The sequence below is a fragment of the Choloepus didactylus genome, chromosome 18, assembly GCF_015220235.1.
Source record: "Choloepus didactylus isolate mChoDid1 chromosome 18, mChoDid1.pri, whole genome shotgun sequence".
In the NCBI taxonomy this organism is placed as follows: domain Eukaryota; kingdom Metazoa; phylum Chordata; class Mammalia; order Pilosa; family Megalonychidae; genus Choloepus; species Choloepus didactylus.
The window spans coordinates 54,044,685-54,071,624 of record NC_051324.1 but is presented as its reverse complement, the minus strand read 5'-3'; the positions used below and the strand labels follow the sequence as shown (position 1 = coordinate 54,071,624).

General features: G+C 46.6%; 1 protein-coding gene across 1 annotated transcript; it reads left to right on the top strand.

Moving 5' to 3' along the window:
- Window positions 1-478: 478 nt before the first annotated feature.
- KIF18B (kinesin family member 18B) lies at window positions 479-26,940 on the top strand. Its single transcript, XM_037810511.1, is given in 17 exon segments — window positions 479-572; window positions 16,279-16,605; window positions 17,204-17,367; window positions 17,718-17,822; window positions 18,029-18,139; window positions 18,223-18,420; window positions 18,595-18,775; window positions 19,474-19,529; window positions 19,531-19,547; window positions 19,643-19,783; window positions 20,202-20,349; window positions 20,734-20,861; window positions 23,462-23,667; window positions 23,926-24,454; window positions 25,363-25,452; window positions 25,862-25,964; window positions 26,194-26,940. Coding segments are annotated over 16 exon segments (2,508 nt in total). The 5' UTR covers window positions 479-572; window positions 16,279-16,286; the 3' UTR covers window positions 26,206-26,940.

The following is a 26,940-nucleotide window of genomic DNA, read 5'->3' as shown; positions in this document are numbered from 1 at the left end:
TGCCATTGTCGGCCCGCGCCAGCTTTTCCTCCTCAAGGCTGCCCTTCAAGTTCATTCTCGGGAGGTTGCGGATCGGGAAGGGAACCGGACAGCGGTGAAGAATCCCCTCTTGGATAAGCGGGTGTCGGCTTAGCCCACAAACAAGCAGGAATGAAAACCTGGTGGGTTCCTGGTTGCTGTAACTGATGATGCACCCAGACCAAGGGACGACAGATACAGACCGTGGCCCTGCTTTCTCCAACCCCATGCCGGTTTCCGCGGGTCACTATAGTTCTTGGAGCCTGGGAGACGCAGCCTCAAATCTCCAGCAAGCAGGAAGGGAGCGCGCGCAAGCGCACTGTTGACGGCGTGGGCCACTTCGGAACTTACTTTGTTACTTAGGAAAGGGCCAATGAGCGCCCGGTCGGTGACCAATGGGGATCGCGGATGCACCGCCGCAGCTCATTTGAACTCTCGGCGCCGGGCTGGGGTTGGCGCGGGTGGAGAAGGGCGTGGGACGAGCTTTCCTGTGATCGGCGGCTGGAGCGACGCGGGAGAGAGCGGCGACCTCGGCGGCGGGGAACCTTCGAAGGGTAAGCCTTGGGTCACGGCGGAGTCGGCCTGCGGGCTCTCGCGTTCCGGTACCGCACGCGCGGACCCGGTTGCTCCCGGGAGGAGCCCGAGCCCGACCTCCTCTGTACCGGATGTGACCGTGGAGCGCCGAGGCCGAGCCCTGGGGCCGCGCCCGCAGGGCCTGGGCGGCCCCCTCTGATCAAGGCGGGAGGCGGTGCGGGGAGCAGGGAGCTTCCTTACACATGTGCACCGCAGACCATCTGTTCAGGGCCCAGGCCCGGCGCGCACATCGGCCCCGGGCCTTTGGCCCTCATCGGTCCCGTGAAAGGGAACTGTCTTCCTGTCCATGTGTAAGGAAGAATTGGGTTCTCCCGCACACTTGAACTGGAAAGCTGGGACCCGGTACACGTCTGTATGGAGTAGCTAGGCACCGCTCCAAACATCTGTATTGATGTGCTTATCACTGATCCTCTTGCAGAGTTCTTTCTGCCAACGGCTCTAACTTAGGTATTGGGGCACTCAATAAGCATTTGAATGAATGAAGGAATAACACAGCATCTTCATGACAGAAAAACCAGGCCTTCTATTACAGCTCCTAGAATGCCTCTTCTCTTAGCTGTGGCCCCTCAGGGTACGGAAGTGGCATGGAAAAGATAAAGCCTGGTCTGTGCCACAGAATCTTAGGGGATTTTATTAAAGACATTGGTTCTTCTGGCATCATGGGAAAATGATAACTGTCATATTAATTCTAATAATAGTGGTTAACATTTTTTAAGTCCTTATCAGGCTTGAATGAACTCTTTAATCCTCACAGCAATCCTATGAGGTAGATACTAATATTATTTACATTTCATGGGCTGGGAAACTGAGGCACAGAGAAGTTAAGCCTAGCTCAGAGAGGGGAATGTACAATTTTTTTCTGAATGAGCTCAATGTTCCACTGTCTTCTCCAGGCTTGACCCTATTCTATTTCCTCTCCTATGACTGCATCCCAGGTTTAACAGCTGCCAAGTATCCAGGCCCTTCTTTGCCGATTTCATTATTTAATTTCCTATCCCCCAAAGAGGTATTTTAAGGTATCCCAGTTTGTTGGCCTTCATATTATCCAATCCAGCTCTTCCATTTGTTCCTTTTAAAAACATTATACAAGTAGCAAATTCTTAGAGACATTTACAAAAATTTTCCCTGTACCTGGTCACAAAGAAAAATCTAAGCAATTATCAGAGAATCAGTATTGTACAAACCATGTTTTCTTTCTACAAGCAATTAAGTTAAAAATACAAAAGAAAATTAAAACAAAACCACATTTGGAAAATTTTTTTAAAAACTTAAATAACTTATTGGTCAAATAGGAATTTATAATTGTAATAATTGTAATTGAAAGATATTTAGCATGCAACAGTGATAAAAATACTATATATAAAACTTATGGGATGCAACCAAAGCAATACCTAGAGTGTAATTTATAGTCTTAAATGCTTACATTAGAACATTTTTTTAAAAGCTGAAAGTTATTAAATATCCAGCTTTAATAAGATGGAAGAGAAAAACAGAATAAAAGAATAGAAAATAAAAGGAAGAAGATAATAAGACAGGAGCAGAAATTAATGAAATGGAATTTTACTATATAACAAAGATGATTAGTTTAGCCAAAAGCTGTGTCTTTGTAAAGACTAATAAAAAAAGCCATACCTCTGGCAATATTGATCAAGAAATAGAGAATTGTAACCTATACTATTCTTTGAAATTTACTGTCTATCTACTTGTTAAATTGCACTTGGAAAGTTATTGCTTTTATGTATATATGTTATATTCTACAATAAAAAATATGAGGAAAAAAAAGCTACATAGATCAAGCTATCCAGAAAACTGGAAAAAATAAAAAGAAATAAAGAGAAGAAACACACACAGACAAATATTAAGAGTGAAATGAAAACAGGGACATAACTTCAATTACAGGTAGATTAATATGTAGAGAGAGACACACTTCAATGGAACACCTCTTTTGCCAATGCTTTTGGCCAGTTTTCTAGGAAAAAGACAATTCACCCAAACTGACTCAAGAAGTTATGGAAATTCTGAATATACCTAGGACTATTGAGGAATTGAGTTAGTTTAAAATCTACCCCCACATACACCAGACTCTACTAGAAATTTATAGGCAATTGAAAAAGACAATTCTAATCTTGTACAAACTCCTTAAAAAGAGAGAAAGCATTTCTAGCCTATTTTATGACAAAGAAAATTTGTGACACCAGACAAAATTACAGGTCAATCTCTTTTGTGAATGTAGTTGCAAATATCATAAGTAAAATATGAACAATCGGAAGCCAGTAAAGCCTAAAAAAAATATGTTGCAACCAATTTGGGTTTACCCCAGGAATGCAAAAATGGTTTAACAATGGAAAATCTATTAACACAATTTACACATTTACAGATTAAAGGGGAAATCATATCCCGTTAGATTTGAAATAGGATTCAATAAAATTCAGTACTCGTTCCTGATTTTTTTTTAATGGTAAACTAGAAAGAGAAGTAAATGTCCTTAAACTGACAAAGGGGATCTATGCTAAAAACCAACAACAAACATCACAGTTAATGGTGAAATAAATAACAGCATTCCCTATAAAATCAGGAAAGAGACAAGACTACATTCTACTGCTACTTCTATTTGATATTGTATCAGAAGTCCTAGCCAGAACCATAAGACAAGAAAAATAAATAAAAAGTATAAGATTAGAAAGGAAGAAACAAACCATCATCAGTTATAGACCATATAATTGTCCATTTAAAAATACAAAAGAACCTATAAATTATTAGATTTTATTAAATTATTAGAATTAATAGCATTCAGCAGGCTTATTAGGTATAAGATCATTATATAAAAACCAGTTGCATTTTTATACACTGGCAACAATCAGGAGTCATAATAAAAACACATAGTCATAAAACATTTGGGTGTAGGTTCAGTGCTAGGTTATGGGGACATAAGGATGAAGGCAATCCCTGTCCTCAAGGAGCCTCCATAATGGACGTCTCTATGGAGGAAAATTGGGGTGGGGGGATTTTGCCTGCTTTGCACATTCAGATGCAGAGGATGAGGACAGGATGGCTTCCTCTGCCTGTTCCGTGGGGAGAATGATGTGTGGGGGATATACCTCCTTCCTCTGCAGGACCAAATGGGAAGAACCAGCAGTACTCTGACACTGTTCTTCCATGGGTACCAAGGTGAGGGGAGGTGGGAGCTGGGAAAGCCCCACTGCAGGGCAGGATAGCCTGGGGATGATGAGCAGTGCCTCTCGGTGCCAGGCAGAACAAGATCAAGTTCCTGCCTTCTGTGTGGCCATGAGCCTCAGTGTCCTTTGTGAAGTAGGGATATGACAAATCAATATCTGTGTCATGAGGTTATTGTGAAAATTAAATGTTCCTGTTTGTTAAGCACTTAGCATAGTGCCTGGTACATAATAATCGCTCAATAAATGTGAGCATAATAACCCCTGGCAACGCAGAATGTGACTCCTGGGGATGAATCTGGACTCGGTATCCTGGGATTGAGAAGAACTTCTTGACCAAAAGGGGGACGCGAAATGAAACAAAATAAAGTTTCAGTGGCTGAGAGAATTCAAATGAAGTTGAGAGGTCACTCTGGCGGATATTTTTACACACTATATAGATAACACTTTTTAGGTTTTAATGCATTGGAAAAGCTAGAAGTAAATACCTGAAACTATCAAATTTCAGCCCAGTGGCCTTGATTCTTGAAGATAATTGTATGACAATATAGCTTACAAGGGGTGACAGGGTAATTTTGAAAACCTTTTGGATTGTACTTTTATCCAATGTTGGATGGATGAGTAGAAAAATGGGGGCAAAAAACTAAAGAAAAAATAGGGCGGTGGGGGGGGACGATTTGGGTGTTCTTTTTTCACTGTTATTTTCTTATTCTTATTATCACTTTTTCTGGTACAAGGAAAATGTTAAAACAATAGATCGGGGTGATCAAAGAACAACTATATGATGGTAATTTGATCAATTGATTGTATATTTTGGATGATTGCACGGTGTGTGAATAAATCTTAATTAAAAAAAAGATGGAAGGAGACATTGACCTAAGGAATTCTCTAGAACCTGGGAAATGCAAGGAAAACAAGTATTTCCTTAGAGACTTTACAATGTATCACACAGTGATTTTTTTAAAATTCATTTTTATTTCGATATATTCACATACCATGCAGTCATACAAAGCGTACATTCAGTTGTTCACAGTACCATTATATAGTTGTGCATCCATCACCAAAATTAATTTTTGAACATTTTCATTACCACACACACAAAAATAATAAGAATAAAAATTAAAGTGAAAAAGAATAATTAAAGTAAAAAAGAACACTGGGTGCCTCCCCCCCCCCCATTTTTCTATTCATCCATCCATCCATACGCTGGACAAAGGGGAGTGTGGTCCATATGGCTTTCCCAATCACATTGTTACCCCTCATAAGCTACATTTTTATACAATCATCTTCAAGATTCATGGGTTCTGGGTTGCAGTTTGATAGTTTCAGGTGTTTACTTCTAGCTATTTCAATTCATTAGAACCTAAAAAGGGTTGTCTATATTGTGCGTAAGAGTGCCCATCAGAGTGACCTCTCAGCTCCTTTTGGAATCTCTGCCACTGAAGCTTATTTCATTTCCTTTCACATCCCCCTTTTGGTCAAGAAGATGTTCTCCATCCCACAATGCCGGGTCTACATTCCTCCCCGGGAGTCATATTCCACATTGCCAGGGAGTTTTACTCCCCTGGACTGACACAGTGATTTTAGACCAACTCAACCCACTTTGGATTTTTCACCTCCAGAACTGGAAGAAAATATTTTGTTGTTTTTAACCATAAATTTGTGGTAATTTCTTAATGCAGAAAGAGAAAACTGATACATATTGTAAACCCTTGTTTGTGGATTTGGGTTTGTATTACCCAGCTAACAAAATCAGTTTTCTCCTATAAAGCTAAAGCTCATATGTAAACTGGAAATGCAACTTATCCATGTTTTTACACAGTGAATAATTAAAATAAATAATTTTAAAAGAGAAAAAATGTGAGCATAATTATTATTAGACTTCGGGTTCAGATTCTGCTCTTCTGTGAGCTTTATTCATTCATGGGACAAATATTAAGCATCTACTCCTCCATCCAAATTTCCTCGGCTTATAAGGACTCCAGTCGTATAGGATTGAGGCCAGGCCTGATTCAGTTTGGCCTCACCCTAACTAAAATCTTAAAAGATCCTGTTTACAAATGAGTTCACATCCACAGAACCAGGGAGTTAGGATTTGAACATGTCTTGGTGGTGGACATGACAACGCTGACTATGCCTGAAGAGGGTCCTGCTCTCATGGAGCTCAGAGGCAAGAAACACTGCGTGGGGGTTGTGAGGCGCGATGAAGGGGGCTATGGCGAGCCCTACAGAAAGAGAACATCCCAGGGCTCCTTCCCTGCCTTCTCCACCTGCCAGTGTCTGCAGGGGGATTCCTTCAAGTTCTCAGAAATTCTCCAGGGGCTTCTTAAGGAGCTTGGGCTTATTCAGCCAGTCCCTACGAGGGAGGGCGGAAGAGGCCATCCTAAAATCAAACTGCGCCTTGGCTTCCCGGCCCCAGCTCGGCAACCTACTCACCTCTGGGTTTTAATGAGCTGCCCTGAGTTAGAAACAGGACGTGGCGGTGGCTGGCTCAGAACCCTGAAGATCTTATTAAAGAATCATATCCCTTGTACTTTGGGCTGAAATGCTCTTTCCAACCGAGGATCAAAGCAAACTTGACAAACGGTCTCTCATTAATCTCCCCATCCCCCTAAGGCGGGAGCGGATTGGGAACCGTTCTCTCCCGCTCTTGGAGGGGGAAGCTGATGTGATGTGACCTGGGCGAGGCTCCTGGAAAGGCCTCCCTACCAGGCAGACGCCGGGCAGAGGCCAGGACCCAGGCGTCCTAGGGGCAGCCTGCCAAGTGTCACACACACACACGTTCCCCGTGCCCCCAGCACTCTCAGGAAGAAGGAAAACATCTCATTAGGCAAGCAGAGCCTGCCTCCCTGGCCCTCCGGAGGCGGGGAGGAGGGAACTGTAAAGGTTACGCGCACTCCATCGCCAGTGCCCTTTTTCATTTCCTGCTTAGAATGTTAGGCAGCTCTGGGGCTCCTCCTCGCCTCCCCGTGGGGAGTTGGGACTGTTATTGGGGCAACCAATGTGGACCCCTGTGCCTTCGCTTCTATGGTTTGAGTACGAGAGTGGGTTCCCTGGGGGTGCGAAGGCAAGGGTGGGGGACAGAAACTCTGAGTGTTGAAAATGAGGTGCAGTTCATATATCTGAAAGTGCAGAATACATAATGCTATTTACATAAAAGGGATAGTAATTATTATACAAATATATGGGACTATTATGACGATGTAATAATCATAATATAATACCTAATATCATTGTGAGGCAATATAGCAGGCTCTGCAGTCAAACTGCCTGGGTTGGAATCGGGTTCCATTGCTAAATAGCTCTGGGACCTTGGGCAAGTTGCTTAACCCTCTCTGTCTCAATGTTCTCACTGAAAAATGAGTATAACAATAGCATCTATCTTGTGAGATTGCAATGGAGATATAAGATGATTGCATGTATAAGGTGCTTAGAACAGTCCCCCACGGAATGAGCACTTGGCTAATATTCTTATTATCAGGACAGTCTGACTTTTAGGATGGGAACAGAATAGAATTGTACACATCTATAAGGACTATTGTGGATTGATAGCTTACCCTTGTTTTTTGGGGGTGGGGGAGAAATTTAGGGGTGAGGGAATAGGAGTGTCCAAGTCCCCTCAATTCTGCCTCATTCCCCAAGGAAAATGTGTTGTTTGCTGGAGTATTGGGTAGGAATGCCACTTTTCTTTGTTGAATGACTTTGGTATTTGTGACATGTCAGCAGGACCTAGTCTTGACTGGGAAAGCATTCATCAGTTCATTTTCCCCTGGGAACAGCCCCTGTTCCTTACTCCTGTTAATATATCACTAGAGTTAGACTTTCCAGGATGTCTGTGACCCCAACTTTCCAAAAATTCCATTCTTCCCCAGGGGAAGCTGACTCAAAGGAGAATATGAAAAACCAGGGAGAGAGGTCTCTCAGAGGGATAGAAGAGGGAACAGGCAAATAAGTTTTTGGAATAATTATCAGGTCAATGTTAGGATATCTGCCCATGACCCTCTACGTTAACAGATTGAGGGAGACACAGTGTGTGATCATCTCAGTAAATGCGAAAAATGCATTTGATAAATTCAACACCCCTTTCTACGTTCCTGATGGGGTGGGATGAGGGTATGGGAGAATGGGGTGGAGGGTGGGAAACTAAATATAGAGGAGCTAGAAGTAAAAAGTAACTGTCATTATTTGCAAACTATATTATCACTTATTGATAATCAATGATAATCTATTAGAACTAATAAGAGAGTTCAGTAATATGCCAGATACAAGATCAGCATACAGAAATAGCGGCTTTCGATATACTGACAAAAATGAATTAGAAAATGTAATTTAAAAAAGAGCCTATTCACCATATAACAAAGACTGTAAAATAACTAGTAATCAGCCCATCAAGAATGGATAGGTGAATAGATCTTGAGGACAGCATTTTGAGTGAAGTACACCAGAAATGAAAAGACAAACATTATAATGCCTCATTAATATGGACTAACTATAATGTGTAAACTCTGAGAATTGACTCTTAGAGCACAGCTTATCAGGGGAATGCTTAATGTTATGGTCCCTAGATTGTAAGCTCTTACAGCAGTCACTTCTATTCCTAATTTGTAATGGTTATCTCTAAATTCTGGATGCTAAGCTCTTTATGTATAACTTGGTTGGTCTCTGGAACTCTGGGTATCTGTGTGACCTGAGACTCAGAGCTAGAACTTGACAGCTGTGAATGTCAGTCAGTATTACCTCACACAGCAACTGTTAAAAAAATGCTGAAAGAGTTCAGACCTCAATTAGAGATATGAATGAAGCGGATCTGGTTAGGACTAAGGCAAATCAGACCAAAGGGTAAAGGACGATGTTGACTGTGTTTTAAAACTTCAACTTCTGTGTGAGACCAAGGGAAGAGATGTTTATTTGGTGCAGGATCTATATATTCAGCAGCACACTAAATAATTTAACTTGTATGGTCAGTTTATTCAAACAACATAATTGCGTGAAACTTTGAATAGGAAGTGAGATCTGCTAGGTTTGTACAGGTTAGTGTGAAATTCCGATACATCCTAAAGTAATCTGGGCATAGAATGAGGACATATTTTCAGGGCCTCCCTGGCAACTGGGAAAGAACACGGAAATATTGGACTTCCCCTCCACTTCCCCCACCAGTAACACAGTTGTTACTGGTGTTCTTGCAAACACTGAGGACTGACAGTTTGGTAGGATGAGCCCTCAATCTTGGGGTGTGCCCTTGTGAAGCTAGTTGCTGCAAAGGAGAGGCTGAGCCTACTTATAATTTTGCCTAAGGGTCTTCCCCACAGAACCTCTTTGTTGATCAGATGTGGCTTCTCTCTTTCTTTAAGCCCACGTGACAGGTGAACTCACTGCCCTCCCCCCATGTGGGACATGACTCCCAGGGGTATAAATCTCCCTGGCAACGTGGGACATGACTCTCAGGGATGAGCCTGGACCTGGCATTGGGGGATTGAGAAAGTCTTCTTGACCAAAAAGGGCAAGAGAAATGAAACAAAATAAAGTTTCAGTGGCTGAGAGATTTCAAATGGAATCAAGAGGTCACTCTGGAGGGCATTCTTATGTGCTATATAGATATCCCTTTTTAGTTTTTAGTGTATTGGAGTAGCTAGAAGGAAATACCTGAAACTGTCAAACTGCAACCCAGTAGCCTTGATTCTTGAAGATGATAGCGTAACTATGTAGCTTACATGGTGTGACTTTGTGATTGTGAAAACCTCGTGGCTCACACTCCCTTTGTCCAGCGTATGGACAGATGAGTAGAAAAATGGGGACAAAAACTAAATGAAAAATAGGCTGGGATTGGGGGGATGGAATGTTTTGGGTGTTCTTTTTTACTTTTATTTTTATTTATTTATTTTAGAGTAAGAAAAATGTTCAAAAGTTGATTCTGGTGGTGAATGCACAATTTTTTGATGGTATAGTGAATAGTTGATTATACACTATGGATGATTGTAGGGTATGTGAATATATGTCAATAAAACTGTTTATAAAAAAAAGAAACATACAAAACCCATGTGAGGAAAACTAAAATTTTACCGAATATGATAAAGATGCAAATAAATGGAAAGGGAAGACTTGATATGTTAAAGATGCCAGTGTTCCTCAAATTAATCTATAAATTCAAAATAACCGCAGTTAAAATCTTAGTAGGGTTTTTCATAGAACTTCATAAGCTGATTCTAAAGTCATATGCAAAACAAGATGCACAAGAAAAGCTAAGAAAAAGAGCAATGAGGGGATATTTGAAAGAAACATGGTAATTACAGAATTACTGGAAAAGAGTAGCACCAGTAGAACAAAATGGAGAACTCCTCACCCCAATTCGTTATTTATGAGAATTCATTTATGTTAAATGTGGCATTTCAAATTGGTGGAGAAAGAATGCACTGTTCAATAAATGACCTTGAGATAAGTGCTTACCATTCAGTAGGAAAAGATATTTAGAAATTTTCTCACACCATTCCTAAAAAATAATTTCCATCTGAATAAAGACTTAAATGTAAGGAAGAAAAAGTATTAGATAGGAATATAAGAAAAGTGTTTATTACCTTCAGAAAGGAATGCCTTCTTAAATAAGACATAAAAGCTGTAAAGGAAAATATTGACAAATCTGACTATTTCAAAATTGAAAACTTCACTGTGGCCAGGCTAGGATCTTTTCCGGGAATGCATGGTTGGTTTGATACTAGGAATAATATCAAATAATTTATTACATCAAAAAATAAGGGAGACTCCCCCCTACATGGAACCCGACTCCCAGGGTTGTAAATCTCCCTGGCAATGCAGAATATGACTCCCGGGGATGAATGTGGACCCGGCATCTGGGACTGAGGGTATCTTCTTGACCAAAAGGGGGATGCAAAATGAGATGAAATAGTTTCAGTGGCTGAGAGATTTGAAATGGAGTCGAAAGGTCACTCTGGTGGACATTCTTATGCACTATATAGATAACACCTCTTAGGTTTTAATGTATTGGAATAGCTAGAAGTAAATACCTGAAACTACCAAACTCCAACCCAGCAGTCTGGACTCCTGAAGACAATTATATAATAATGTAGATTACAAGGGGTGACAGTGTGATTGTGAAGACCTTGTGGATCACACCCCCTTTATCTAGTGTATGGATGAGTAGAAAAATGGGGATAAAAACTAAAGGACAAATGGGGTGGGATGGGGGGGATGATTTGGGTGTTCTTTTTTCACTTTTATTTTTTATTCTTGTTCTGGTTCTTTCTGATGTAAGGAAAATGTTCAGAGATAGATTGTGGTGATGAACGCATAACTATGTTATCATACTGTGGACAGTGGATTGTATACCATGGATGATTGTATGGTGTGCGAATGTATTTCAATAAAACTGAATTTAATTAAAAAAAAATCAAAAAAAAAAAAATAAGGGAGAAAGAAAAACACATTAACATCAGGAAGGCTCAAAAAGCATTAGATAAAATTCCAGAATTTCCAAATAACAACTCTAAGTAAAATAAGAATAGAAGAAATTACTATGATAAAGAGTGTTTGTCCAAAAACTAATTTCTAAATAGTGAAGCACTAAAGCCATTTCATTAAAATCAGGAACTAGACAGGATGCCCATTATCATCGTTTTTTTTCAATATTGTTTTGAAGTTTTAAGGAATGCAATATGAAAAGAAATGAAATATTTGGTGTAAATATGGAGAAGAAAAGGTTAAAAAATACTTTTTGATATATGATTATATACTTAGAAAACCCAATAGGCTCTAATAAAAAAATTGAATTTAATAAGAGAATTTGAAAAGGTGGTAGGTATAAGGCAAATATATAAATATCATTCGTTTTCTTCATACTAGCAATTACCAGCTGGAAATGGAAATGGGGGAAGATATTCCATTAATAACAGTAATTAAGTCTATAAAGTACTTGGGAATTATATTAAAAGGACAATTACAGAACCTATCTGAAGAGATAGAAATCTCTAAAATCTTACTGAGGAACATAAAACATATCTGAACAAATAGAAAGGCAGTACTATGTTCTTGCATGTGAAGATTTAAAACAATAAAATAAAGATGTAAATTTAATGCAATTCAAATTGGAATCCCAATGGGTTTTTTTTTGGGGGGGGGGGTGAGTGCTCTGAGGTCAGTGTGGCATTGATACAACTTTCTTAAAGTCAAATAGAATAATAAATGCTTGAAAATAGCCAAGAAAATTATGAAAGAAAAAAAGAAGACTAGCAAGGGAGGTCTTGTCTCACTATATATAAAGCAAATTGTAAAGTAATATGATGGAAACAGTATGGTACTGGTACAAGAAATAGACAAACAGATTCATGGAACATAGTAGAAAGCCCAGTAATAGGCCTCAAAAAAGATAGTAATTTGACTATGACAAAGATGGTATTTCAAGTGAGAAAAGGATATTTATTAATCAGCGCTGGCACCACTGGCTCTCTGTCTGTAAGAAAATAAAGTTATACACTTATCTTACTCCAAATTAAAACAATTCCAGAGAGCTCGACCTTTTAAATTAAAAAAAAATCTTAGAAGAAAATTTAGGAAGCTATGTGTTCAATCTAGCAGTTGGGGAGACATACCTTTTTAATGAAGGCAGGAACTCCTAAAATTCTTAAAGAAAAGATAGACATTTTGCTTCTCTAAATATACAAACATTTTGTGAGGCAAAAAATATAAAGTCAACTGGCAAACAATAAATTGGAAAAAAATATTCGTAATGCATGTCAAATAATGTCTAAAAGCTCTTATAAATTTCTAACAAAAAGGCAATCAGTCCAGACAAAAATGAGGAAATAAGACAGACAATTCAGAGAAAAGGAAATACAAATACCCAATCTTGCTAGTAATCAACAAATTAAGCCATCTGTTCTAGTTTGCTAATGCTGCCAGAATGCAAAACACCAGAAATGGATCGGCTTTTATAAAGGGGGTTTATTTGGTTACAAAGTTACTGCTGTAAGGCCATAAAGTGTCCAAGGTAAGTCATCAACAACTGGGTACCTTCACTGGTGGATGGCCAATGGTGTCCGGAAAACCTCTATTAGCTGGGAAGGCATGTGGCTGGCATCTGCTCCAAAGTTCTAGTTTCAAATGGCTTTCTCCCAGGACGTTCCTCTCTAAGCTGCAGTTCCTCAAAAATGTCACTCTCAGTTGCTCTTGGGGTGTTTGTCCTCAGGCTTCTCCGGAGCAAGAGTCTGCTTTCAACGGCCGTCTTCAAACTGTCTCTCATCTGCAGCTACTCTCTCAGCTTCTGTGCATTCTTCAAAGTGTCCCACTTGGCTGTAGCAAGCTCGCTTCTTCTGTCTGAGCTTATATAGTGCTCCAGTAAACTCATCAAGGCCCATGCTGAATGGGCGGGGCCACATTTTCATGGAAACTATCCAATCAGAGTCATCACCCACAGTTGGGTGGGGCACAGCTCCATGGAAACACTCAAAGAATTGCAATCTAATTAACACTGATACATCTGCCCACACAAGATTACATCAAAGAAAATGGTGTTCTGGCGGACATAATACATTCAAACCAGCACACCATCAAATTGGCAAAAATGTAAAACCCACCAATTTTGGTGAGGATGGAGAGAAATGGATATTCACACTGGTGGTGTCAATAGGCACATCCATTCTGGAGAGTGATTCAGCAGTCTCTTCTAAAATTAAAAATGCTCTCACCTTATGACACAGCAGGCCCACTTCTGAAGACGTCCCCTAGAGAGAGTGTGTTGCACATGTGCTTAGAGAGTCTGAAAAAGATCTCTCTGTAGCATTGTCATATAAGTGAAATATTGGAAATAGTTGTTATGTTAATAGGGCAAGGGTTAAATTGTAACATTTAAAAATGGAACATCCACACCATGGAATAACCTACAGGAATCAAAAAGACTGAGGTACGTTACTGCAAAGGAGAGGCTAAACTTGCATATAATTGTGCCTAAGAGTCTCCCCCTGTGTACCTCTTTGTTGCTCAGATGTGGCCCTCTCTCTCTCTAACTGAACCATCTCGACAGGTGAACTCGCTGCCCTCCCCTCTACGTGGGACCTGACTCCCAGGGTTGTAAATCTCCCTGGCAATGCAGAATATGACTCCCGGGGATGAATGTGGACCCGGCATCGTGGGACTGAGAGTATCTTCTTGACCAAAAGGGGGATGCAAAATGAGATGAAGTAGTTTCAGTGGCTGAGAGATTCCAGATGGAGTCGAGAGGTCACTCTGGTGGACATTCTTATGCACTATATAGATAACACCTCTTAGGCTTTAATGTATTGGAATAGCTAGAAGTAAATACCTGAAACTACCAAACTCCAACCCAGCAGTCTGGACTCCTGAAGACAATTATATAATAATGTAGATTACAGGGGGTGACAGTGTGATTGTGAAGACCTTGTGGATCACACCCCCTTTATCTAGTGTATGGATGAGTGGAGGAATGGGGATAAAAACTAAAGGACAAATGGGGTGGGATGGGGGGGATGATTTGGGTGTTCTTTTTTCACTTTTATTTTTTTTATTCTTGTTCTGGTTCTTTCTGATGTAAGGAAAATGTTCAGAGATAGATTGTGGTGATGAACGCATAACTATGTTATCATACTGTGGACAGTGGATTGTATACCATGGATGATTGTATGGTGTGTGAATGTATTTCAATAAAACTGAATTTAATAAAAAAAAATCAATTGATCATAAAAAAAAAAAGACTGAGGTAACTAGATCTTGAAAATATATTATTAAATATAAAGAGCAAGTTGCAAATAGGGTGGGATGGAGAGGATGGAAAGTTTTGGGTGTTCTTTTTTGCTTTTATTATTATTTTTTTGGAGTAAGGAAAAGGTTCAAAAATTGATTCTGGTGATGAAGACACAACTGTATGATGGTGCTGTGAGTAACTGATTGAACACTGTGGATGATTGTAGGGTGTGTGAATATATCTCAACAAAACTGTACTAAAAAAAGTAAATGAACAATAGGGGGTGAGGAGGGGTATGGGATGTTTTGGAGGTTCTTTTTTACTTTAATTTTTATTCTTATTTTTTGGAGTAATGAAAATGTTCAAAGATTGATTGTGGTGATGAATGCAAAACTATAATGATACTGTGAATAACTGTACACTTTGGATGATTGTATGGTATGTCACTATATCTCATTAAGGTTCCATTAAAAAAAGAGCAAGTTGGAGAACAATATGTACAGTGATACCAATTATGTAAAATTCGAAAACCAAAACTCTGTAGTTCCAGGTGTACAAATATATGTGTGTAGATACATGGAGAGAGATCTGGAAGGAGACTCATAATTTATCGAGCGTGATGACCTCGGGGAAAGACCTGGCATTGAGGGTGGATAAGGGGAACTTTCACTTTATTGTTTGAAATTTTTACAAGAAAAATATATTCAGTATTCAGGATACAATTAAAAATACAATTTTGGAAAAAGTAATTAAATTCCAGATTCAGGAGAAAGATAAATTGGAATGGGGGGATAGAACAAAGGATAAAAAAGAACACAAGTCAGTTTGGCATTTTCTCAAAGTTAAACGTAGAATTACCATATGACCCAGCAATTCCACTCCTAGGTATATTCCCAAAAGAATTGAAAGCAGGGACTCAGGCAGATACTTGTATACCAGTGTTCATGTGGCATTATTCACAACTGTCAAGCTGTGGAAACAACCCAAGTCCAAGTGTCCATCGATAGATGAATGGAGAAACAAAACATGGTAAATCCACACAATGGAATATTATTCAGCCATAAAAAGGAACTTCTGATATAGGCTACAACATGGACAAATCTTAAAAACATTATGCTAAGTGAAATAAGCCAGACCCAAAGGACAAATATTGTATGATTCTATTTATATGAAATATCTAGAATAAGCAAATTCTTAGAGACAGGAAGTAGATTTGAGGTTACAGGAGCTAGGGTGAGAGGAAATGAGTTATTGCTTAATAGTTCCAATGTTTCTGCTTGGGGTGATGGAACAGTTTTGGTAATGGATGGAGGCGATGGTAGCACAACATTGAAAGTGTGATTAATGACACTGATTTGTACACTTAAAAATGATAAAAATGGCAACTTTCACGTCACCATAGTTGTTTTTTTTTTTAAAAACACAAATCTGCAAGCTAGAACATCCTATGCAATTGCTGTCAGTGACTCAAGAGAAACAAAGTTTTGCTACCACTTAGCAATATATGCTCCGTCCTTAGAGCAATCCGATACTTTGGGTGCTGTTATCCTTATCCATTAAGTGAAGAAACAGACCTGGAGGGAAGGCATCACTTGCCCGAGATCACACAGCGGGTCAACGATGGACATAGGTTTTCTGATTCCAGCCTGGGTTCCACACTGTGCTGTTTCTCTTAAGATATAAACAGAGATCAGCTGTTGGGGAGGGAGCCCTGGGGTGCAGGCTGAGGGGGCACCTGGTCAGCCCTGGATCAGCTTGGTCCTCATCCATTGTGTCTCTGGCCAGGTGTTGCCATGGTGATCGCGGTGGAGGACAGTGTGGTGCAGGTGGTGGTGCGTGTGCGGCCCCCCACCCCGCGGGAGTTGGAGAGTCAACGGCGCCCTGTGGTTCAGGTGGTGGATGAGCGGGTGCTGGTGTTCGACCCTGAGGAGCCCGATGTGGGGTTCCCTGGCCTGAAGTGGGGCAGCACCCATGATGGCCCCAAGAAGAAGGGCAAAGACCTGAAGTTTGTCTTTGACCGGGTCTTCGGCGAGGCTGCCACACAGCAGGATGTGTTCCAGCACACTACCTGCAGGATCCTGGACAGCTTCCTGCAGGGCTACAACTGCTCAGGTGAGCAGGTGGGCAATGGGGGGGTGGAGATCCCTGGTTGGCAGGTAGCAGCCTTGCTTCCCTGCTTCCTTTTAAGGCTTTTGAGTGTCTTCTGACACGGACACGACTTGTTGAGAAGGCTCTGGGCTCCCATTCTCTGTGGGTTCCCCGTCGTTCTTCTCCTGTGGGCAAGGCACTCCATCGGGCCCCGAGATGACAGCAGTGACCCAGACAGACATGGTCCCTGCCCTCATGGTGCTTACAGTCTAGAGGGGGGAGACAGTGAGCACCAAACCACACCAACAAGTGTGTGGTTAGCAACCGGGGTAAGTGGGCTAGACTGGAGAAGGCTTCCCTGAGAGGGGATAAGCCCCCACCCACAGCAGAACCCCCTCTGCCCTCGAGTCCACAGGACTATGAGGGGAGCCGGGACAGATGTATGGAGAACTCAAGCACGGCAGTGGGGGGGATGTGAGTGGGTGGAGGCAGTGAGACGGTGGACAGGGAAAGCAAAGGAACGGGGCTTGGGAAGGAAGGAAGAGGTGAGCTGGTGGGAAATGCACTGGGGGAGACCCTAGAGAAGGTGGATCTACTCTACTGCCTGCTTTGGCCTCTGCAGTGTTCCGCCTACGGGGCCACCGGGGCCGGAGAAGACACACCACCATGCTGGGAAGGGAGGGCGACACCCGGCATCATGTAACCTGACCACCCATGGAGCTGTACAGGCGTCTCGAGGCCTGCCAGGAGGAGAAGCGATTCGAGGTGCTCATCAGCTACCAGGAGGTAGGGCTGCCCCCTCCCCCACCTTCCCAGCCATTTGTGGAGGGGTGGGGTGGGGAGAACAGGTTGGGGAGAGGGTGGTAGCAAGTGGGTGGGTTGAGGCCAAGTGAGAGGCTCGGGGGCATTGGCGCAGCTCGGCAAGGGACTGCATGAGAACTGAAGCCCCCTGCCCTGCTCTTGTTCACTTACTGGCATCCTGCAGAGTGCCACTCATGGTGTGGCACGGATTTGCACCAGTGTAGTCATGCTCCCCCTGCCCAGCCACTCAGCCCTCCACCGGTCCTCTAGGGAGAGAGGTTTTCCTGACGTGCCCCTCTCCCTTCAGGCCCCTTCCTTGCTTCCTTCCTCCTCAGGTGTACAATGAGCAGATCCATGACCTCCTGGAGCCCAAGGGACCCCTTGCCATCCGTGAGGACCCCGACAGGGGGGTGGTGGTGCAAGGACTTTCCTTCCACCAGGTGTGGGGTTGGCCTGGGGTGGGATGGGCAGCCCCATGTCTAGGGTTCCCCCGTAGGGCAGTTTGGGAAGGCCCTGGGTCCTGTGGTAGTGGTGGCAGTGGCAGTAGCAAAGGGGTGACATTGGCTCCAAAGAGTGGCCCTTCCTGGTAGGGGCAAGGTCCTCATTGGGAAGACCACAACCCCTTTCCTGGGCATCTCCTCTGTAGCCAACCTCAGCTGAGCAGCTGCTGGAAATGCTGACGAGGGGGAACCGGAACCGCACCCAGCACCCCACAGATGCCAACGCGACTTCCTCCCGTTCCCATGCCATTTTCCAGGTGAGAGGGCCATGGGTTGGAGCCAGGAGCCGGGGCCTCCTGATCCCCCAGCCCAGCCCTCACTCCTGCTGTCCCCTCCCCAGATCTTTGTTAAGCAGCAGGACCGGGTTCCAGGACTGACCCAGGCCCTTCAGGTGGCCAAGATGAGCCTGATTGACCTGGCTGGCTCGGAGCGGGCGTCCAGCACCCACGCAAAGGGGGAGCGGCTGCGGGAGGGTGCCAACATCAACCGCTCTCTGCTGGCCCTCATCAACGTCCTCAACGCCTTGGCAGATGCAAAGGTAAAGCTGCGCAGACCCAGAGGCCTCCCTGGGAGAGGAGGGAGGAGGGAAGGAGAGAGACTCAGTGCTCCAAACCCAGGGTCCTCCCTCCAGCCCTGGGCCAAGGCTGCCAGGTCCTGGCCTGGGCCCCACCTGGTCCAGCAACCTCACCCCACCACCGCCCACTGCCCCCAGGGCCGCAAGTCTCACGTGCCCTACCGGGACAGCAAGCTGACCCGTCTGCTCAAGGACTCCCTTGGGGGCAACTGCCGCACAGTGATGGTCGCAGCCGTCAGCCCGTCCAGCCTGGCCTACGAGGACACCTACAACACCCTCAAGTATGCTGACCGGGCCAAGGAGATCAGACTCTCGGTGTGTGCTAGCTGGGGACATCAGCTTGGGGGTGGGGAGCCCCCAGCCAGGCAGGAGGAAGGGACAGGACCCAGATGGCTTCCTCAGATACCTGGACCAGTGTCCTTCAAGGCAGAGGAAAGAGATCACCTCGCCTCTTTCTTCAGGGAAATTCTCTGTGATCGGAGTGTCACAGTCCCCATCCTTGGGAAGCCTCTGGTTGGGGGACAGGCAGCCCAGTCTCCACAAGTAAGAGTAAAATATATCCCAGGGATGACTGAGACAGAATTATCTCAAGAAAGAGACAACAGGAGGGGCCGCCTGATGGTGTCTAGTGGCTTTTTTCAGATTTGTTTTCAGCAGCAGGACCATACTTTGAGAAAACAACATATACACCAATATACAAAACAGACAAAAGCACGGTTGCTCCAGGTTCTGCTCAGCTGCTTGGCCTCTTCCCCGCCTCCTCCAGGGACCATGCTGAAAAGCCCCTGGCCTGGCAAGAACTTATTGGTCAGGGAGGACTGGGGTTTGGGGTTCCACAGCCCATTCTGTCCTCTGGCTGTGGTCCTCAGGTCTCCTGTTTCCCCACTGGCAAGGGTTGCTGAGGCCTTGGGTGGGGAAGGAAGGCACCCTGTCGCCATGCCCGCCATCAGAGGTGCTTGATAGCAGTGGCTCTGAATGAACAAACAGGTCTCCCCTGTGCCCCCCTCTCAGCTGAAGAGGCAACGTGCTCAGCCATGGACTGTCACATCAGCCAGTACGCCACCATCTGCCAAGCAGCTCCAGGCCGAGGGGTGAGGAACCCGCTTGGGGACTGGGCTGGGGAGCGGGGAGCGAGAAACAGAGCATCGGGAAAACCCCCCGCCCTCCTCTCGGCTCCTGCGCCCAGCCAGGGCTCTGAGGGGCTGGACTTTCTTCCTTTCCAGGTGGCTGCCCCTGAGGGAGAAGCTCCAAGTGTACGAGGCAGGAGCCCCGGCCACCACAACAGGCCCTCCCACAATCCCCCAAATCGGGCCTTCCAACAACCACAGTGAGTTCTACTGCCCATACTTGCCTCCACCCTTCAGCTCGGCCCGGATGGGAGCCAGTCCCCCTTCTCCAGCTTCTGGAGGTCTAGGACTCCTCACTTCTGTTCCTATACCTAGGGTTTGGGGTTCCCACTCAGTGCCCAGCACACCAATCGTCTCCTAGCATGTGATCTGTCTGTGACAACTAAGCAAATGACACCCCAGCACACCTAAGCGGTGTCTGTCATTCAACAGAAGGTGAAGTTAGGGGTGGGGTGTCACTGTTTCCTAAACCAGAAAATCCCTGGACCATCAGCTACTGCCCATGTGTTACCCAAGCAAGCATCCCTCGGGCTCTGTTTCACCTGGGTGCCACAGAGATCCCACCCTGCCCTCACATCCTGCCTTTCAAACTCCCTCGTTTCCCCTCCACCTTGCCAGCCAGCCCTGCACACCAGAGTTCCACCCAGGGTCTGGGGTCCTAGAGGAGAGCCTGGGGGCAGAGGCCCAGGTGGAGAAGGTTGTGGAAGAGAAGTGCCCAGCCTGGGAGCAGCCCCCGAAGGACAAGGCTGAAGGCCCAGCTGAGGAGGTAGGACTCAGGCTGTGAGGCCTGGGGCAGTGGGAAGGCTTAGAGCTGGTAGAATATTGGAGAAATGCCCCACCCCAAACTCAGAGTCCCTTCAAGCCTGGGTTCTCCACCCCGATGTCTTCCTTTGTAGTCATTAGGAGGCTGTCAGATCTTGTGCTGGAAGGAGAAATATTCTCTCTGGTCCTCGTGTGTTTAGAAGGGAGGAGCCCTGTGTGTTACCGGGGAGCAGGCAGGGAGGGGAGGAGATGGGAGAAAGCAAGCCTCTGCCAGGCCCTGGTTCTCCTAGGAAGCCTTCTTGGAGGTGGGAAAGATCCTAGGAGCAGCTTAAGTCAAGGGAGGGAAGCATCCTGGGCCCTTGACCTGTGGTTCCTCCTTTCTCTTCAGGTTCCAATGCAGGTGCCAGAGCAGAACCTCAGACACCCACCTGCAGGGGCCTCTGGCCCCACCCTCCAGCCCAAGCCAGCCATGGGCAGCCTCTCCCCACAGGAGCTGGGCAGGGACCGCTCTCAGCAAGTAGGTGTTTTCTTGTTCGGCAACGGGGTCCAAGGCGGGAGGCACTGGGTCATGGACCCCTCCGCCCTTCCGGGGGTGGGACCGGTTGGCGCGAAGCGTGGTTGCTGAAGCTCTGGTTCTGCTCTGGTGAAGAGTCCAGGCTTTTCTCGTCAACGCTGCCCCTCTCCTGCTTTCAACTCCTTGGTATTATCACCTACTCTGTTGACTTACCAGCATCTCTACTTCCCCCTCCATGAAGTTGGCAGCCCAACAGGAGAGAGGAGCAAAATTCCATCCAGACAGATGGCGAGCACCGAGTTCGAGCTGGGCTGCTTGGGCTTGTGCTTTTCTGTCCGGTCTGAGGGCAAAGCTGTCCTCAGCCAAGAGAAGTTGAGCGTCAGGATGGGGAAGGGACAGCCTTCCTGAGTCAGGTGTTTGTCACGGGTCTTCAACACATTTACTGTGGCTATTTTTTTCTCAGAAGTAAATACAAACCACCATGCAAAGCCAAAGAGAAACGGATGGGGGGGGGAGGTCATTCTTTCCGGGCTTAATAGAGAGATGCTGCTAGTATTTTTTCCTTGGCTCCCAGCACATAAATCCCCTGCCACTCAGCGTTGCTGCTGCCAACTCCACTCCTCCCTCCCCAGCATGCTTCACACCAGGCAGTGTATTTAAAGCTTCTGGACAGAAGGGCCTGTTTAATTTTATTTCTTGTTGGGGAGTGTCTGTTCCCGACTCAGCAAAAATGCTGCAGCCTGAATAATCAGCAGCTCATTATCTGTCTCCCGCTGGCTGCCGACTCCTCGGGGCCCTGGAGAGGCAGGGAAGGGTGCACTGGGGGGATGGCCCTTTGCTCCCCAAGGTTCACCCACAGACTTCCAATAATGAGTCAGGGTCTGTGCTTGGTGTCCCCTATTGTGAGGAGATGGGACACCAGGGTTCTCATTTCTGCTTTGCCTCAGTGTGGTTTTGTGGTCTCTGGCAAGTTGCTTCAAGCTTGGCTTATTATTCTCCCCACTTCTCGAGGCTAAAGTACAAATAAAATGTGACAGAAATCGCTAGCCAAGAACCAAGGGTTGCAAAACATTCTAGATCATTTCCGTATTTGGAAACACTCTTAACAACCAGATAATCGACAATAATTTTTCTTTGGCTTTATAATTTAGAATCTTAGACCACGAGGGCACTGAGTAGAGCTTAGATTTTCCAGGTCAGTGGCTTTTCAAAAATTTTTTGAGCTGCCAAGTCCTTTCTTCAAATGAAATCTTAGGCTGAAATCTAATGTGTAGCACAGACAAAGCAGGGCTGCTCTGTTTTGCAGTGTCCTCTGATGGGTTTCTTGAAACTTAATTTGGCAACCTCTGACTTGGACCAACTCAGCATTTGTCAGATGGGGATACTGAGGCATTTGCCCAAGGTCACACAGAAAGGGCTGGGCCAGACCCAGATCATCCAACATCCAGGCCGGTGCTTTCCCCCCAATACCCATTTTCCTCAGTAGTCTAATCTTATAACATGTAGCTCAGGTGGATAAAGAATGAGTTTTCATTGTGTTCTTTTTAATGTGTATCCTGTCTTCCTTCAAAAAGGCCTTGAGATACTTTATAAAATGAGTTTGGGTTCTCTGAGCACACGCTGACAGAGGGCAGTGGAGGGCTTCAGGAATGTCCAGGCAGGTAGAGTTACCAGAAGATAAATTATTTGTTAATCCCCATGAATAATCCCCAACGACATCATTGTGTTTATTTTATTGTAGTTGTGCCTTACAGAAAGAAAATTTGCTTTATTAGAATCTAAATTTACAGCATCAGTAATCACATTACCCTCATAATTTCCTTTAAATAGGCCCCCAGTGCATGTGAAATATGTGTTGATTCACACATACTTTTTCCGGATCTCAACTATTAAATGGAAAAAACAAACATAGACTGAGAGCATTTTTTAAGGGTCTTCTCAGAACCAAGATAAACAGCCTATCTTATTTAATTTCCTCTTATCCTAATGAGGTAGATGGTATTATTTCCATTTGACAGAAAACAATATTTAGCTAACCTTATAGTGCTTACTGTCTGCCAGGCACTGTTTACACACTCTACATGGAAAGTAACTCATTTACTCTTCCCAACAAGCCCATGAGGTAGGTGCATTTATTATTCCCATTTTAAGGACGTAGAGACTGAGGCTAAGCAAGGCATCCCAGATCACACAACTAGCAGGGATTTGAATATAGGCTCTTAAGGGCCACCGTACATGGCCACCGTACATTGGCCCTCAGGTAAATGAACTTACTTAAGCGCAGTGCTAGAATGTGGCAGGGCTGAGGAAACACAGACCTTCTGAGTCCAAGGCCATGTAGCGCCCTCTCCCAACTTCCCGGTCACCGTCTTTGTCGTGTAGCATGTTTATCGGGAGAAGCTTCCCCATTACCTGTGGCTGTCTCCACCAGCCTTGGCCTTTGGCAAGTGTATGGCGGAGCAGGAGCCAGGGCTGGGACGGTGGTGAGGCCAGGCAGGAGGGAGCCAGAGGACCAGGCCGCGTGCTCCTGTCCACCTCTGGAGCCGTGGGGCTGGGAGCATGGGTCTGAATAGGGGTGGGGTTTCCCTTCCCTCTGTTCCAGGTTGGCCCTGAAGGTGCTGTGCCTGGCCCAGCGGCAGTACTCCCTGCTCCAGGCAGCCAACCTCCTGACCCCTGACATGATCACCGAGTTTGAGGCCCTGCAGCAGCTGGTGCGAGAGGGAAAAACTGAGCCCGAGGCAGAGGCCTCTGAGGCTCCCGGCCCGGCCAGCAGGGCACCTCCAGCCCCGGAGCTGTGTCCAGAGTCAAGTGAGTTCATCTCTGCTCTGCCTCTGGCTGAAGGTGCTGACGCCAAGGCCCAGATGGGGCTGAGGGAGGCTGGCTTGGTGCTCAGATAGGGAGACTGGACCCGTGGGAACGAGGGCTTCTGCACATTGCGAGGCCCCAGGAGCTGGGGCAGACCTGAGAAGTCAGGGGTTCCTTCGTGTCTCTAGCACCTTGCTCCCCAAATTCTACAAATTCTTCTTCCTTCTGGCCAGTTCCTGATCTCCCCTTCTCTGTGCCCAGAGTCTCCAGGATACTCTGGCCCCGTGACCCGGACCATGGCAAAGCAATGGAGTGACCTCATGCCCACTCTGGGGATCCCACCCAGGCCTGATCGCACCGTAGCCCAGGCATCCCGGGGACCCACGGCAAAGAAGAGGAGGAGGAGACTGAGCCCCTCACGGCCAGACCATCCACCGGCCCCGAAGCCAGTGACTAAGCACCAGCGCCAGTCCTTCCTGCCCTGTCTGGAGAGGGGGTCCCTGCCTGAGGCCCAGCCTTCGATGGGGCCCAGCACCCCCCAGGGAGGAAGGACCCCCTCCCTCTGCCATTCCCCTCGCTTCTGCCCTGTCACCGTCATCAAAAGCCAGGTGCCCTTGGGCCCTTCCGCCATGCAGAACTGCTCCACCCCTCTGGCCTTGCCTGCTCGGGACCTCAATGCCACCTTTGACCTCTCCGAAGAGCCTCCCTCAAAGCTGGGTTTCCATGAACGCATTGACTGGGAGAACGCCCCCCAGGAGCTGAACAGGCTGGACCAGCCCTTATTCCCCAGGTGGGTCTCCCCTCCAGCCCTCCCAGCAGGGGTCAAGGGTCAGCCACAGACGGTGCTGCCAAAAGGAGTGGAAGACAGCCTGACTCCCAGAGCCGGGAAAGCTGTGCTCTGTCTCCCTTTGGTCCTGATCATCTTTGCACCCCAGGAGAGCAGAATGCCCAGCTCCCATGGAGGCGCTGCCTCTGTCTGTCCCTGCTTCAAAGCTCCCAGCTCTGTGCAGGCTTGTGGGGTGTCTGTGTGTACCTAATAGGACCCCAACTTGGCAAGAGTCAGCAGGGAGCAGTAATTAATGAGGGGAGCCCAACCTTATCTACTCCTGTGTCCCCTGTGGGCTGGCCTGAGTTGTGTCCCACTGGGAACTGCCAGTTTCCGCCACCTCTACCATCAGATTCCACCCTCCAGCCCATGGGAAGGGGGCCTCAGAAAACTCTGCAGAGGTATTTTTCAGTGAGGTAGTCACTTTCAACCCAGAGGGCAGGGGGTAGGGCCACAGCAACCAGTTCAGGACAGTCCAAGGCCAGGAACAAGTGGCAGACTAACCAGGATTTGTGCGGTGGGGGCCAGCAGGCTGCCCACCCCCACCCCGGCCCCTCCCACAGCCCCTGCACCACCTCTCAGTAACAAGCTCAGAGCTGGGCAGGTGGAAGGGTGAAATAGTTTGAACTCCAGTTCCCCGGACATACCAGAAACTGACATCTGGACATTCTCCCTGCACAGGCCTGTCACTCAGCTGTCAGCCCGGGATGAGTGGGCAGGGAGAGGAGTCCACCTCTTAGGAGGCAGAAGCCTCAGAGGTCATCTTGTCCAAGCTCTCAGCCCCCCGGGTGGGGGCTGGGGGAAGGAAAGGGCCGGCACCGTTTTCTGGTTCCCTCCTGATTTGCCTCCCTTCACCTCCCACCCTCCCCCAGGGGACCCATGCTTCTGTTCACCATGAAGGGCCCCCAGCCAGCATCTTTCCTCCCTGGGATCTCTGCCTGCAAGAAGAGGCGCATTGGGAGGTGAGGTCCAGGAGGGGTGGGGGAGAGAAGAGGTTGGAGAGAAGAGGAGAGGAAGGGCTTGCACCAGGACAGTGGGCGCCTGGCTCACCACCTGCACGTGCCCCTGACCCTGGAGAACAAGTGGTCGAGGGCTCCCGGGCAGGAGTTCTCTAACTCAGGCTCATCCTAGAGGTGAAAGGAACCTCCTTGCCTTGGTTAAAGGCCCCTGTCCATGAGGGAGACATTCAGGGTTTGTTGGTTAATCCAGTGGATCCAGTCCCCCCACCCACCCACCTACACACACACCCCCTCGGAAGCTCTCCTCGGTGCTTAGACCCTCCCTACTCTCCGGGCTTAGTGTCTAGCTCCCGGCCTCCCCTCCCCCATGGCTGTAACCTTCCCACCTTCCCTCCTTCCTCCCCTCCCTCAGTGCCTCAGTTTCCCGCTCACGAAGAGTTGCCCGGGGCCACAGCCGCATCGCCCGTCTTCCCAGCTCCACCTTGAAGAGGCCAGCTGGCCCCTTGCAATCCCAGGTGACTGGCATTGGGGACAGGGAGGGTCTGGGCCCCAGAGTGTCAAGAAAGATGGGACATAGGAGGGATGGGGTGGGCCAACACCCTGGTGAAAGGAGAGCCTGAAGTACTTCCAAGCATCTCAGGGAACCTGAGGAGAGCCGGAGATGGGATGGGGGAGGGAAGCCCTGGGACAGAACCTCACTTTTCTCCTTCCTCCCTGCCCTCTCCTCCACCCACTGGCCTACAGAGCCCCCCTTGAGCCTGCGCTTCCGAGGAGCCAGAAGGAACTGGTGGGGATTGGGCCCGTGCTGTTCTCTGGGAGCTGCATCGCCAAGACATCCTGACTGACTGGCTCCCCTACACCTGCCATTCCGCTTCGTGGCTGGAGCCGCCTGCACCAGGAGCCCTGGCCTGCCTCCCTCAGCTCCGAGCAGTTACTGCCAATGAGCTCTCCCTTTATTATCACCCCTCCCGTGACCATTCATTCTGCTACTCACCCTCTTTATGGATCTCGTTACACTCGGCGGGTATATATTCATTCATGAGTGTTAACACATAGCTATTTTAAAGGGTGCCCCGTCTTTCCCCCGCAGTTCGTAATGCCCTGCCCTCGGTGCCGGCAGGCGGCTATTTCATAGTTCCCCACCTCCTGGAGACTAACACTGGGCCCAGGGATGGTGACCGCAGAGGAGGGGAATGGGGGGGCAGCTCAGGGAATCCTATCTTGGCTCTGCCTGATTTCCCAGAGAGGGGCGTCTTCAGCCTTACTGCCCCAGTGGGGAGCAGGAGCCCAGGCCTCAGTCCTGGTGATGATGCAGGTGACGGTGCGCCTTGATTGCAAACTGAAGACAGCTTTGTTGCTTTCATCCTGTGTAAAAAGAAAAAGCCTGAAGAAGAAAGGGAGAGAGGAGATTCGGCTTTAATGATAGATATAACTGCTCTTAGTACCTGTGTTTAGTTCCTTCTATCTTTTATTTCTGCATATATATACATG